The sequence below is a fragment of the Glycine soja genome, chromosome 1, assembly GCF_004193775.1.
Source record: "Glycine soja cultivar W05 chromosome 1, ASM419377v2, whole genome shotgun sequence".
NCBI lineage: Eukaryota > Viridiplantae > Streptophyta > Magnoliopsida > Fabales > Fabaceae > Glycine > Glycine soja.
The window spans coordinates 56072026-56084404 of NC_041002.1; the positions used below are offsets into that span (position 1 = coordinate 56072026).

The 12379-nt window shown below is 32.1% G+C and overlaps 2 protein-coding genes across 3 annotated transcripts; one reads left to right on the forward strand and one right to left on the reverse strand.

The window, feature by feature from the left end:
* Positions 1-275: 275 nt before the first annotated feature.
* Positions 276-3113, reverse strand: LOC114425643 (RNA-binding protein Y14-like). Its single transcript, XM_028392586.1, has 4 exons — positions 2721-3113; positions 2479-2615; positions 1262-1413; positions 276-727 (listed from the first exon to the last, which is right to left on the reverse strand). Exons 1-4 carry the CDS (start codon positions 2977-2979, stop codon positions 682-684), a joined length of 594 nt encoding a protein of 197 aa, XP_028248387.1. The 5' UTR covers positions 2980-3113; the 3' UTR covers positions 276-681.
* A 1921-nt stretch (positions 3114-5034) lies between these two features.
* On the forward strand, positions 5035-7794 carry LOC114425650 (porphobilinogen deaminase, chloroplastic-like). Of its 2 annotated transcripts, none has more exons than XM_028392598.1 (5): positions 5035-5313; positions 5453-5858; positions 6613-6819; positions 7101-7278; positions 7378-7794. In XM_028392598.1, the coding sequence occupies exons 1-5, from the start codon at positions 5147-5149 to the stop codon at positions 7488-7490; spliced, it is 1071 nt and encodes a 356-aa protein (XP_028248399.1). In that variant the 5' UTR covers positions 5035-5146; the 3' UTR covers positions 7491-7794. The 2 variants fall into 2 exon arrangements, with proteins under 2 accessions (XP_028248399.1, XP_028248406.1); XM_028392605.1 differs by having other exon boundaries at positions 5047-5313; positions 5448-5858.
* The last annotated feature ends 4585 nt before the right edge of the window (positions 7795-12379 follow it).

The following is a 12379-nucleotide window of genomic DNA, read 5'->3' on the forward strand; positions in this document are numbered from 1 at the left end:
TTTGAAGTATAAATTCTCTAATTTTCTATTTGAGTTACAAATTAATAAATACTAACCTTTGAGGAGTTACCAAGCGCACAAAACAAGTCATCCACAGGTTGGTTCAATTAATAAGAGGTATGCATCACACGCTATGCTATAAACTAAACGACAAAGATCCACCAATGTCACCAAACACAAATATTGGTGTTGCATATCGCATTTAACTTTATTGAGCCTTTACACGTAACAAATACCAATACCCATGTAAATGCACAGACGGGTAAATAAAAAGATGAGGTAAAGATGCATACATTGAAAGTAAAAAAGATTTATAACAAAACAGAAAGAAAGGAAGAGACACTAAGGCACACTTTAACATGCAACAGAAACAAGCTTCAAACGAAAGGCGATCCTACGTTCCTCAACATAATACCATTACATGTAAGAAAAAGCATGTCCAAAACACATTACTACAATGAAACAATAGTATGTTAAATACCATACACCATAATAAACTAGCTAAAAGTTTATACCATTCAACAAAGGATGTATTAGATGAGAATTGTCAGCATCAAATATGTATTTTGCCTGACGGAAGCACAAGTATCAGAAAAATCCTCCACAGCTATAGCAATAGAAACCAAGCCGCTCACTTACGGGTTCACACACATCAACACAAACATTTACTCACTACACATGTCAATATCTCCTCCGGGGGCTCCTGGAACGCCGTTCACGAGGTGGTCTGCAAAATGATAAAGTTTAAAACATTCATATGCTAAACAATGAAAATTTGGAATGCAAATCTAGAAAACCATAACCGTGCGACTAAGTTCTAGATAGTCAAAGTTCTGATCCGTTGTTTTAAAAATATTTCAAAGTTCACAACAGCCAACAGGGTGTTCACACAAGGGGAAGAAACTCAGCACTAGTATGAGTATCTACGTAACACAACTAAAAAGAGGAGCTTATAATAAACAAGTTGAAAATTGGAATACAAGTTGTTTTAAACTTGTCCAGAGTCCAGGAAAATACACCTTTTTTTTTCATTTTTTCAATCCATTAGCCAAGGAGAAATTATATAACTTCTGTTAAACCTAAGCAACAAAGGAGTAATATATTATATGCCTTACAAACTTTTAAGAAGGGAGTTCATATTGGCTAAAATAAATTACACAATAGGAAATACCAAACAAAATAACACTCACACCAACACTGCATCTGCATGGAACTTTAATGTTGAAAAAAAAACAAAATCATTAAACATGTATAAACATACCTAGCATTCTTTCTTCTGACTGACTCGTTAATAGGTCCACTGCTGAAGGCCCAGTCAACATAAATGGTTTGGGTAAGAAGCTCAGATCCATTCAAATTCTCTATTGCATTTCGAGCTTCCTCAGCACGCTCATATTCAATCAACGCATAACCCTAAAATAAAAATAGTCATTAGTCCATAAACCAAATTTTTCATGTGATTGAGTTGCTAATAGAAAAATGTGGTAAACAAGGTTAGAGGAAGAAGGATAACAAATCTTCCAAATTAATCAGTACATAAAAGCACAAATGGCAGAAAATCTTGCTAAACAGGAATAAACCCAGCTTATGATTTACAAATAGACTATAAAAAGAGATTTATCCTCTTTAATAAAATGAACTAGTTGAACAAAGGGACGGAGGCAAACAAGAGTACGATATAATAGAAACAGTGAAGAAATGACAATAACCTAAACATGGTTGTAAAAAATTGTATCTTTCTTCCTTGAGATTCTTTCAAACTCAAGACACCAAGACAGTATTAATTTTATACTTGCAGCAGCAGCATCAATTTGAAAAAGAGAAAAAAAAAGTAATGGAAGACAGCCAATTCCAAATCATTTTCTATCAAAGTAAAACACATCAACAACCCAATGATCCAACAGAGAATCAGTTTTGGGCCAATAGTATGAAACACAAGTATAAAATTAATACTGTGTTGATGTCTTGTGTATGAAAGAATGTAATGGAGGTCAGCCAATTCCAAATCCTTTTTCTATCAATGAAAAACAGATCGACAACCATTTGTTCCCACAGAATATCAGTTTTGGGCCAACAATTAACCACCAAGTGAAACAAAATTCATGGCAGGAGTCGTCAAATTAAAAGCCCAAGTAGAAGAAAAATCACATCAAAGGTCAAATCATCAAAATGGACCAGCAATACAGGACATTATTGACAATACAATGCCAGATACAAAACAATGGCCACCGTGTAGATCAAACATTATTTATCATTTCCCACTTAGGTTATAACCATACATATATTTATCATGAGGTTAAAATAAAATTATAGAAAAAAATCGGTGTTAGTTGAAAGACAGTCATATTTAAGTCAAATTACGATTAAATTCCTTCCTCCATAATGAATTACGTTGAAAAATGAATATCCAATGAATTATCCTAATGACTATGTAGCTCAATTGCAGCAAGGGAAAATAAAAGAGGAATTAAGAGTTACTTTGACAAAACCAGTGCGGCGATCAAGATTCAAATGCAGGTTCTTAATCTCTCCATATTCACCAAAGGTGTTTTGCAAATCGTCTTCTTGCGCTTCCTCGTGCACGCCGGTGACCAGAATGATCCATCCTTCAATGGCTGGAGCGAGGGAAATAAAATCGAAATAATTATTAAATAAAATAAAATAAAATAAAAAGACAAAACCCTAACCCTAAGAGGGAGGAGGGCAAAGGGATTACTAACATCTTTGAGGGCCAGGGCCGCCCTCGGTGGTGAGAGAGTCGAAGTCGGAGCCGGAGAGGCGAGTGTCGCGGTTGGCGTCGGTGTCCTGCCGGAATCCGCGACCCTTGGTCTTTTTGGGGGCGGCGGCGGCGGTGATGGCGGATTTGAGCTTGGGTTGAGGCGGAGAAGCGTCGGCGTCGGGGGCGCCGTCCTCGTCCATCAAGTCATCGTCCTCAGGCTCGAAATCCAAGGCTTCACCGTCAGCTGCGCTTCCTTGCATCTCTGCCTCTCTCTGCTTCTCAACACACGAAACTAACACAGGGTCAGGGTATAATTGAATTTCGATATTAGTTCACGCTTAGTGTGTGAAAGAGAACGTGAGAGAGAACCCTTTTATGTTGTGATTTATCGCTTGCTCGTTTGGGGTTTATCTAGGGCAGACTATTATCTATTGTTTTTTAAATACTGTATTTCCTATATTTATCTCTTCTAATTTTACCTTTAAATTTTAAGCTGTGTTTTTACTTCTTTTATTTATAAATAATAATAAATAAAAGAGAAAGAATAAAAAATATTATAATCATTAGATGTCCTACAAAAATAAAAAGCATAACATTTTACATAGACAACCTAACACATTCATAAAAAAGCATTTTTCATTGGGTTCATCACTGTAACAAGTTTAGATTTAGGTATAAATATTTATCCATAAAAAGTTATAAAAAAAAAAGTATAAGTTATTAAAATTAGATCCGCCTTACTCGAAAACAAATTAACCTTTGTCATGTGTTAAAAAATTATTTTGTTTTATGTTAGTTTTGGAAAGACTATCATGCACAACGACAGTTTTATTTTAAATATTTAACAGGGTTATTTATTAAAAAATTGGACAAAGAATTATTGATTAAATTTAAAAAAATTGTCAGTTAATCCACATGTGTTTGTGAATGATATGTTAATAAATTCATGTTTTTGCTTTATATTTCCAAACAAAACAAAAATTGCTTGCACGTATAAGAATATACGATGGGTATAATTGGAATTTCAATGTGAAGTTGTTTGAACTTGTTTTAGTATATTTTAATATAGAAATAGAAATATGTAAGAAGCAAAACACCGAGACGTACTTCTACCGTGTTTATCCAAATCTATAAGTAAATAATTATTTTTTAGGACTTGTTTGGAGGTATTTTCTAGTTATGAATTTCAGATAATTTGAAAACAACCCATTTTTAGTTTTAGTTTCAATTTTTTAAAATCGGATTTTAAATTTTGGTTAGTTTTAGTTTTTCTCTAGTCTTTATTTCAAGATAGACTTGTTTTAAAATTCTCATATCATATTAAAATTCTTTTAAGAGTGTTTTTTTTTCATGATTGCAATATTAATAACAATGATGATATCAATGACGATGATAATAATAACATAGATTGTAGTGATAACAATAATAGTAGTGTGATGTTAAAAGATGATGACGGTTATAACAATGAGAGTGTGATGTCGATGACATAATAGATGGTGAAGATAGTAGTGTCTATCAAAATGGTGACGGTATAATGAAACTGATACAATGTCACTTGTGACAATGAGAAAGATCGTCATTAAATATAAAAAGAGTATATTATTTTTAAACTAAAAATCAAAATTATAGATCCTCTTTTCTTCAAATTTAAAAATAAGATAAATTTATTTTGAAATTGATTAAAATAAATTCCAACTCCATTTTTGTCAAATATATTTTTATTTTAAAAATTAAATTTTAAAATAAATAAATAAAAACTCGCAACCACTCCTATTGCAGGTCATTTTCTTATTTAAAAATCACTAAGAGTCGCTCAAATTCATTTTGTTTCTAATTTTGACTTTATTTGTTTTTTTTTTTAAAAGAGGGGATCAAACTCTTTTGTTTTTTCTAGGTTGGATCAAATTCTTCTTATATCAATAAGGAATGTGAAAATATAAAATTCAAATCAATAGATATTATAATAAAATAATTCTACTATAATTATTTTACAAGTTTTTATAGCATGACTTTATTATATTTTTCACTAATACGAAAATATTTAAATCGAAAAAAATAATGTATTACTCTACCCATCATTCCAAAAACAGTAGTTAAAACCCAGTAACTAATTTTTTAATAAAAAATTAGAACAAAATATATTAATAATATTAAATACGATACTTTTAATTTTTTTTTCCTTTAATCAGTGTGTTAGACTTAGAGGCAGTTGGCACATGGAGTATTGTATAGCCACCACACCATAGGCGAATTAAAATAATAATGCGTGTAATTTCCGAAAAGAAAAGAAAAGAAAATGATTAATCCGTATGAACTTTATCTTGTTGGACATATCATATCAGACTCCATCCATCAGCAGACAGAAGCGAAGCGAAACGGGGTTGCCTCAACAATTCGCTGTTGTTGTTCTCTTCTCTTCTCTTTGACATGAATACTCTTTCTTCCACGCTCCATGGCGGGTGGCTTCCCCGCTCAGCTTCGAAAACCAAAACCGCATCTCTCTCCAAATGCCATCGCATTTGGGTCACCAAAGCTTCTGTTGCCGTTGAGCAACAAACTAAGGTCGCTCTCATCAGAATTGGTACCAGAGGAAGGTATTCTTTTCCCCCCATTTTTTCTTCTCATCTGTTTGGCTTGTGCATTTTTGGTTTAACAAAACAAAACAAACATTCTCAGATTCCCACCATCATCAAAATTGTTTTTTTTTTTTTTTTTCTTTCATGTGTAGAGCAGTCCACTAGCTCTAGCACAAGCATATGAGACCAGAGACAAACTCATGGCATCACACCCTGACTTAGCCGAAGAGGGGGCTATTGAGATTGTGATTATAAAGACAACAGGGGACAAAATCCTCACACAACCACTTGCAGACATAGGTGGGAAGGGCTTGTTCACCAAAGAAATAGATGAGGCACTCTTGAACAGCGAAATCGACATCGCTGTCCATTCGATGAAGGATGTTCCTACTTACTTGCCTGATAAAACAATTCTGCCATGTAACCTTCCGCGAGAGGATGTCAGAGATGCATTTATATCCTTGACTGCAGCTTCCTTAGCTGATCTTCCCCCTGCAAGTGTTATTGGTACTGCTTCGTTAAGACGAAAGTCACAGATCCTCCACAGATATCCATCTCTTAATGTAAGTCATCTTTTTTACTCATCAGCTTGAAAATCACAAATTATTGTTTCCTACACTTTGTCTTACTAAATTAGCTCTAGCAAGTAGCAAATGACTTTAATGGACATCCCCTGTATAAGATTTCTAATTTCCTTTTCTGGCTGCAAGCTGCTGTTACCAAAGTTGTCATATAATGTAAAAAAAATAGACAAGATTATTGACAAATGGTCACATTAGCATTGTGTGTGGTGAAACCTAATACATATATCAGATTTTTAAAATGCTTCTGAAAGCATGTAAGAGGGACTTGTATCGCTTCATATCATAATATGTATTTTGTAGCTGATGTCAGCTATGAATCGCCATCAAATAGCTTAACGTAATATTCTAATCATTTGTGGATGGTTGAATTCGGTAGATGATCATTAGTATGCCCATGTAACATGTTAACACCTTGGTGACATGGACTAACAATTATGGTTGTGACTATGAAGTAAAGACAATATGTTATCCTTGTGGTCTTTACTCTAGGGTTATGAGCATTCTCGGTGTATTCTTTAAGATTTAGCTTTCTTAGAAAGTTATAGTCTTTATTCCGTTGCAGTTTCAAATGGACAGTTTTTATTTTATTTTTTCCTTGTGGTAGCTGGTTGTTGTCTTTCTTGAAGCATTTTTTTTCCTCTGTCCATGTTGTTTGACTACTCTTTGCTACTTCATTTGTGAAATTTTTATATTCTAGACCACTGATAAATTGTTCTGGAATTTTATTTCTCAGGTGCAGGAAAATTTCCGTGGCAATGTCCAAACAAGGTTAAGAAAACTCAATGAGGGGGTTGTCCAAGCTACACTATTAGCATTAGCTGGACTCAAACGCTTAAGTATGACAGAAAATGTGACTTCAATCCTATCAATAGATGATATGCTTCCAGCTGTTGCCCAAGGTGCCATTGGAATTGCCTGTAGAAGTGATGACGATAAAATGGTAAGTGATTAAATATAGTGCACAATCTTGGCAGACTTGCTGTTATTTTTAGGTGCAAGGGAAGTTAATCATGCCATGTAGGATCTAATGTGTGTGTACATTGTTAAATACCTACTTGCAACAAATTCCTACTCAAACCAGAAAGAAGATTGGTTTATATTTGGAATCTGAAACATTTCAAATTAATTGCATAATATTACAATTTTACATTGCATCTTACATTCTTTACTCATTTTAGATTCTTGATATTTTTCAACTTTTTGGTTGAGTGGTTTCTGTAGGCAGAATACATTGATTCACTTAATCATGAAGAAACAAGGCTAGCAGTTGTCTGTGAAAGGGCCTTTCTTCAGACTTTGGATGGGTCTTGCCGCACTCCTATTGCAGGGTATGCTTGTAGAAACGAAGATGGCAATTGTTTGTTTAGAGGATTAGTTGCTTCCCCTGATGGAACCAGAGGTACGAGCATCTTTTTATAGATTTATGTTATTTGACTTTGGTTTCTAATCCTTCACAAGTAACTTTTCTCTAAGCTTTCATGCATTTCCCTCTGTGCAGTGCTAGAGACATCCAGGGTTGGTCCATATGCTGTTGAAGATATGATTGAGATGGGTAAGGATGCTGGCAAGGAGCTTCTGTCTCGGGCTGGACCTAACTTCTTCAGTAGTTAGCAGCAGATGATTAAAGTGTGATCAGGTACACACAGGTTTCATGGTCAGCTTTCGGCTATTGCTTCCTAAGTTAATTCATTCTTTGACCTGTTGTAACTTTAGAGTAGATTAAATGTTCAATTGAGTTTGGGAAAGTGGACCTCTCATTAGGGTCAAATTGTTGTATTTTGAGGATATTAGAATGCCAATTTTTTAGGTAGTTTGTATAATTACCACGATAGTGGACTTTTGAGATTTCACGCTAAATACACCTGGGTGTTTCTCAAATTCTCTTATTATTTATATTACCTTGTTGCACGGTTAATATTTGCAAGCTCCTTTTGAAATAGTTAATACAGAGTGAAATATATTTTGAGAACACACCCCCTAAGGAAAAATCGTAGGTTTTTGACCTTGAGTTGATTTACAGTCTACTTTGCCGTGAGTTAATGTGGATGCATGCTTTTGTTTTGATTGAAGAGAAGAGGGAAGCCTGGAGAACATATTTGGATGTTAAGAAAAATACCAAGCGCACATTATGCTTACTCTCATATTTCACACATATGTAGTAGAATAAAAATATAGTAAGTGCGCAGCTGAAATTATATGGTGAAAAACTGAAGAAGTTTAAGGTGAAGTCGTGTACCTGCCACTGATGGAATGTTGAAATCGGAACCTTGTTAGTTATTATGTGGAACGCCTAATGGTTAAATCTTAATTGGACGGATGCATGTTTTGTCTTGGTGCTGAAATTTCCTCTTGCTGTGAGCAATGATTTGGTATTGGGCTGTCCCACTAGAATAACTTGCAAGTGTTTGCTTATCACACAGTGTCATAGTAACTTAATTTATAACCTCTGCTGAAAGAACCGGCATTTCAGCTATGAGAAGCGAGAACAGCATTCAATGCTTGTTGGGTTCTTACGCTGGGCGTATGGTGATGGGATTAAATGTGCTGCTCAATCTATCCTCCCCTTTTTACTCTTCACACCTTTTTTTTTAAATACTCAAACTACTCTGCCTTCTCCCTCCCACGCCTCCCACGGTCATTCTCCCTTCTCATTTTTCTATCTATTTTCTTCTCTTTAAAGCCACCTTGATCTTTTTTGTATGTCATTGATTTGATGGAAATTAATTTCTATTGCATAAGCACACAAAGAAAATTAGTTTTTCTTGTGTTTCTTGTTAGGATACACTGCAGAAACAACAAAAATTAGGTTCTATAAAAGGCATTTTCGTTAAACAAAAATTACAAAACAGGTGGTAGGAAGAGTAAAAGGACACTGCGGATACCAGCCACATACAGGATCAATCTCAAGCAGTGATGGATTGCAAATAGAAGGAACTAGAAACCAAAAATCAATGAAGTATGCGATAAACAGAATAATGAAAGCAAAATCTCGATAGAGCAAGAATATAGTTTCCTTTTCCTTCCAAGTAACTCACCTAATTTTCTTTTGTCGTCCTTTTTAGCATGAAAAGTTAATTGAATTTGATTTGATCTTGTTTTTTTGGGTGAATGAATTCGATTTGATTTTGCAACAACTTTTACATTGACTTTATTTTTATTAAAAAATGTAAAACAATTCGTGTAGGTCCTTCTGTCTCCGACCAGTTAACAACGTAAAGTATAGGATGGACTGTTCGGTATTTGATAATATTTTGCTATCTTTTATTAGCATGATGCTAATTAGATATTACTATTAAAAATTGAAGCCAAACATATTTTAAAATAAAAATTTTATGTGCAACGCACAATTCGATAACTTATAATTATGATATTCATTGTTGTATTTGTTCCAACCTATTGTTTGATTAGGTACTCTTTGGATCATCACAGTTTTATTTTTAGTAAAATATATCTCGATGGATTGAGGAGAAAATGTGTTTATAAATAATTCATGCTCTCGATCCTTAAGTGATATAAGACTTTATGATTATGGAAATAATATTCATACAAGTTAATACTAAAGGTTGTGGAGTCAAGGAATTAATTTACTTTAAAATATTTCTTAAGTGTGAACAGACATGAACATTTCATAAGTGTTTAATTTTCTTTAATTTATCAAAAACTATGTTTGTAAATTCTACAAATTTGAATTTGTAAAATTTAGATAAAAGTAATTTAAAAAGTAAATTGGTTTATGAAAAGTAGCAATGTTGTTTAGACTTTAGATAGTTTTTGATAAAACTAGTATTAAGCGAACAAGTATAATAGATATTGTAAATTTTATTAAATAGTTGTTAAAGATGAAAAAGGATAAAAATGTGAAAATGTTGAATGATCTAGAAAATTTCAACGCAAAGGCAACAAATATTCGTATCCAATTTCTATTTTAATGAGAATCACTTTTACGATTTTTTGCCAAACACAATTATATGGAAAGGCGGGTGTTAAAGATTCTTGTACCCATGCCTATGCTTATCAAATTTTGTAAGCAACTATTCACTACCTTACACATTAAGCAAGCAAGCAATTATTTGTTTCTTAAATTAAACGTTAAACAGGCAAATTACTATATTCATCATGAATAAATTTTGCGGGTGTTCAATTCTGAGAAGCTGTTGCTGGAAAAAGCTGATTGGCTGCTTCATTTCCATAAGTTGATGACTCATTGATTGTTGCTACCAATCTTGTAGAGGTGCAAGTGAAACTCCTCCACTTTTTGTTAGTAGCTGGGTTTTGTTGGTGACAGGGGAGTTTGGAGGAAACTGAAGGAAAAACAAAAGGTTTTCTTGTTTGCAAATAGGGATGACAATAATTTATATCCATGCGTAAAAATTATCTGCGGATTAAAATGGATAGTTTTAATGCTACTCAGGTATTGGGGTGGATTTTGTCCCTAATTTTATATTACCATGAATGAAATCATCCACATTTTTTTTAAAAAAAATCAAGAAATAAAACCACCAAACCACCATTTTAGATCAATTTTAACCGATTCTTGATGTACCGAAGCACATTTTACCCTAAATTTATTCATATATTATAAGATAATTTTTTTCAAATAAAATCTTAAAATTAAAGCAAATTAAATACTCATTTGTTCAAATTTTTAAAATATATATATATTTTAATTATCAAGATATTCTTTTTTTTTGAATTTTTTTATACATACATAGTTATTATAATGTTAACATATAAGTTCAAACAAAATCCTGAAAACATAAAGAAAAAGAAGAGACTTCAATCAATATGAAAGAATCAGGCATTTTGAAAACATGAAAAAGAAAGAAACAGAAAATTGCTGTCCACAAGTTTGAGATTCTGATGCAACCCTCTATTGGAGGAATCAAACTCTAGCATTCTTTTTCCAGTGGAATCTAAGTCAGTCTTGTCGTGTAGTATAAGCTCCCATATGATATCACCAAATGGTATTTTATTGTGATTGAGATCGATAACGAGTCTGTGATGATCAACCAGCAAGTTTTCTTTTATAAGAAGTTCTTAAAAGATTATTATTCTTATAATAAATTGAACAAATCATGCTATTATTATTTTTTTGATTTTTTTGCAAAATTAAAATATTCAAGGACTAAAACTTTGTTCTTAGTTCATTTAACTTTCCTTTCTAGATACACGTAGAGAGGAAATTTACTTCTTTTTTTTTAAATTTTTAGAATATGATTTTAATAAATTTAATCACTGAATCATGTAATATTATTTTAACGATCATATATATATATATATATATATATATATATATATATATATATATATTAAAATTTTTAAAAATCAAGTATTTATAAATATATAATTGATCATAAAACCTATATTTATTTAAATTTTAAAATATATTATGTTAAAATAAAATTAATTAATTAAATAGTAAATATTTTTTATTGTATAAAATTTATAAATTTGATTTGTTTAAAGAAACTTTTTAATTTAACAGTTGAAAATTTCAATTAAAAATGATTAAATAGAATGATTTTAATAATTATATTATATATGAATGAACAAGAAGTTAAAGCATAATTAATTATCATTATCGTTATTAATCTCATACTTTATTGTCATTCAATATAATAAATTGTGAAATAAATTTGTGAAACTTTTTTTTAATGTCGTTTTGGATGATGTGACTTTCATCGTATTTTCTTGCAGTTTTTAGTCTTGTTTCTTTATTTTTTTTTTCCCGATTATTTCACCAAAATAAATATAAATCATTCACTTGTGAGTGAATGATATTGTTTTCAATGTCATTTTCTTCCGCGAGTTGCTTCAAAAGAAAATTGGAGGTATCTGAGCTCAGCTTCCACGTTTGATAACTTTATATTGATGGAGTCCAAAGGTAGATCGAATATGAGACCAATTATAGGGTTAGGCATCTGTGATCTGACGGGACCATCTAATGGAAACGCAACCACTGATCACAATATTCATAAAGTAGCCGCAGCATCATACCAACTTTGGCCCTTAACAATGCTACTATGCTTCACAATGATGCACGTAAACGAAGATAATCATAAAAATATACTAGTAAAATCGTGGCACAAAGTTCTTGAAAAAATAATTGTTTTATTTGCCAATGGGTGTCTCAGGAACGTTAAGGAACCCGACATATATAAAAACAAAGTAAAATGATATTCTTTCTTTCAAAATAATCATTAATATCTTCCATATATATTGGTTAAAAAAGTATCCTTAAATCAGTTTCGTTGATCAAACTCTAAAAATAAATAGATTGTGAGTATATATATGAGTTCAAATTTTCATAATTTATTCTGCTTGCTTCTCACTTTTCCTTTCCTAAGCATATTTCTTAACCGATACTCTAATTCGTATAGAGATCACCAAAATAAATAAATATATGCTCTACTTAAAAAATTGAAACCTTTTATTATTATTAAAAAGCAAACCCGATACTATAAAGGGACCAACCAATTAAAGCATCTCGTGAAAAACAC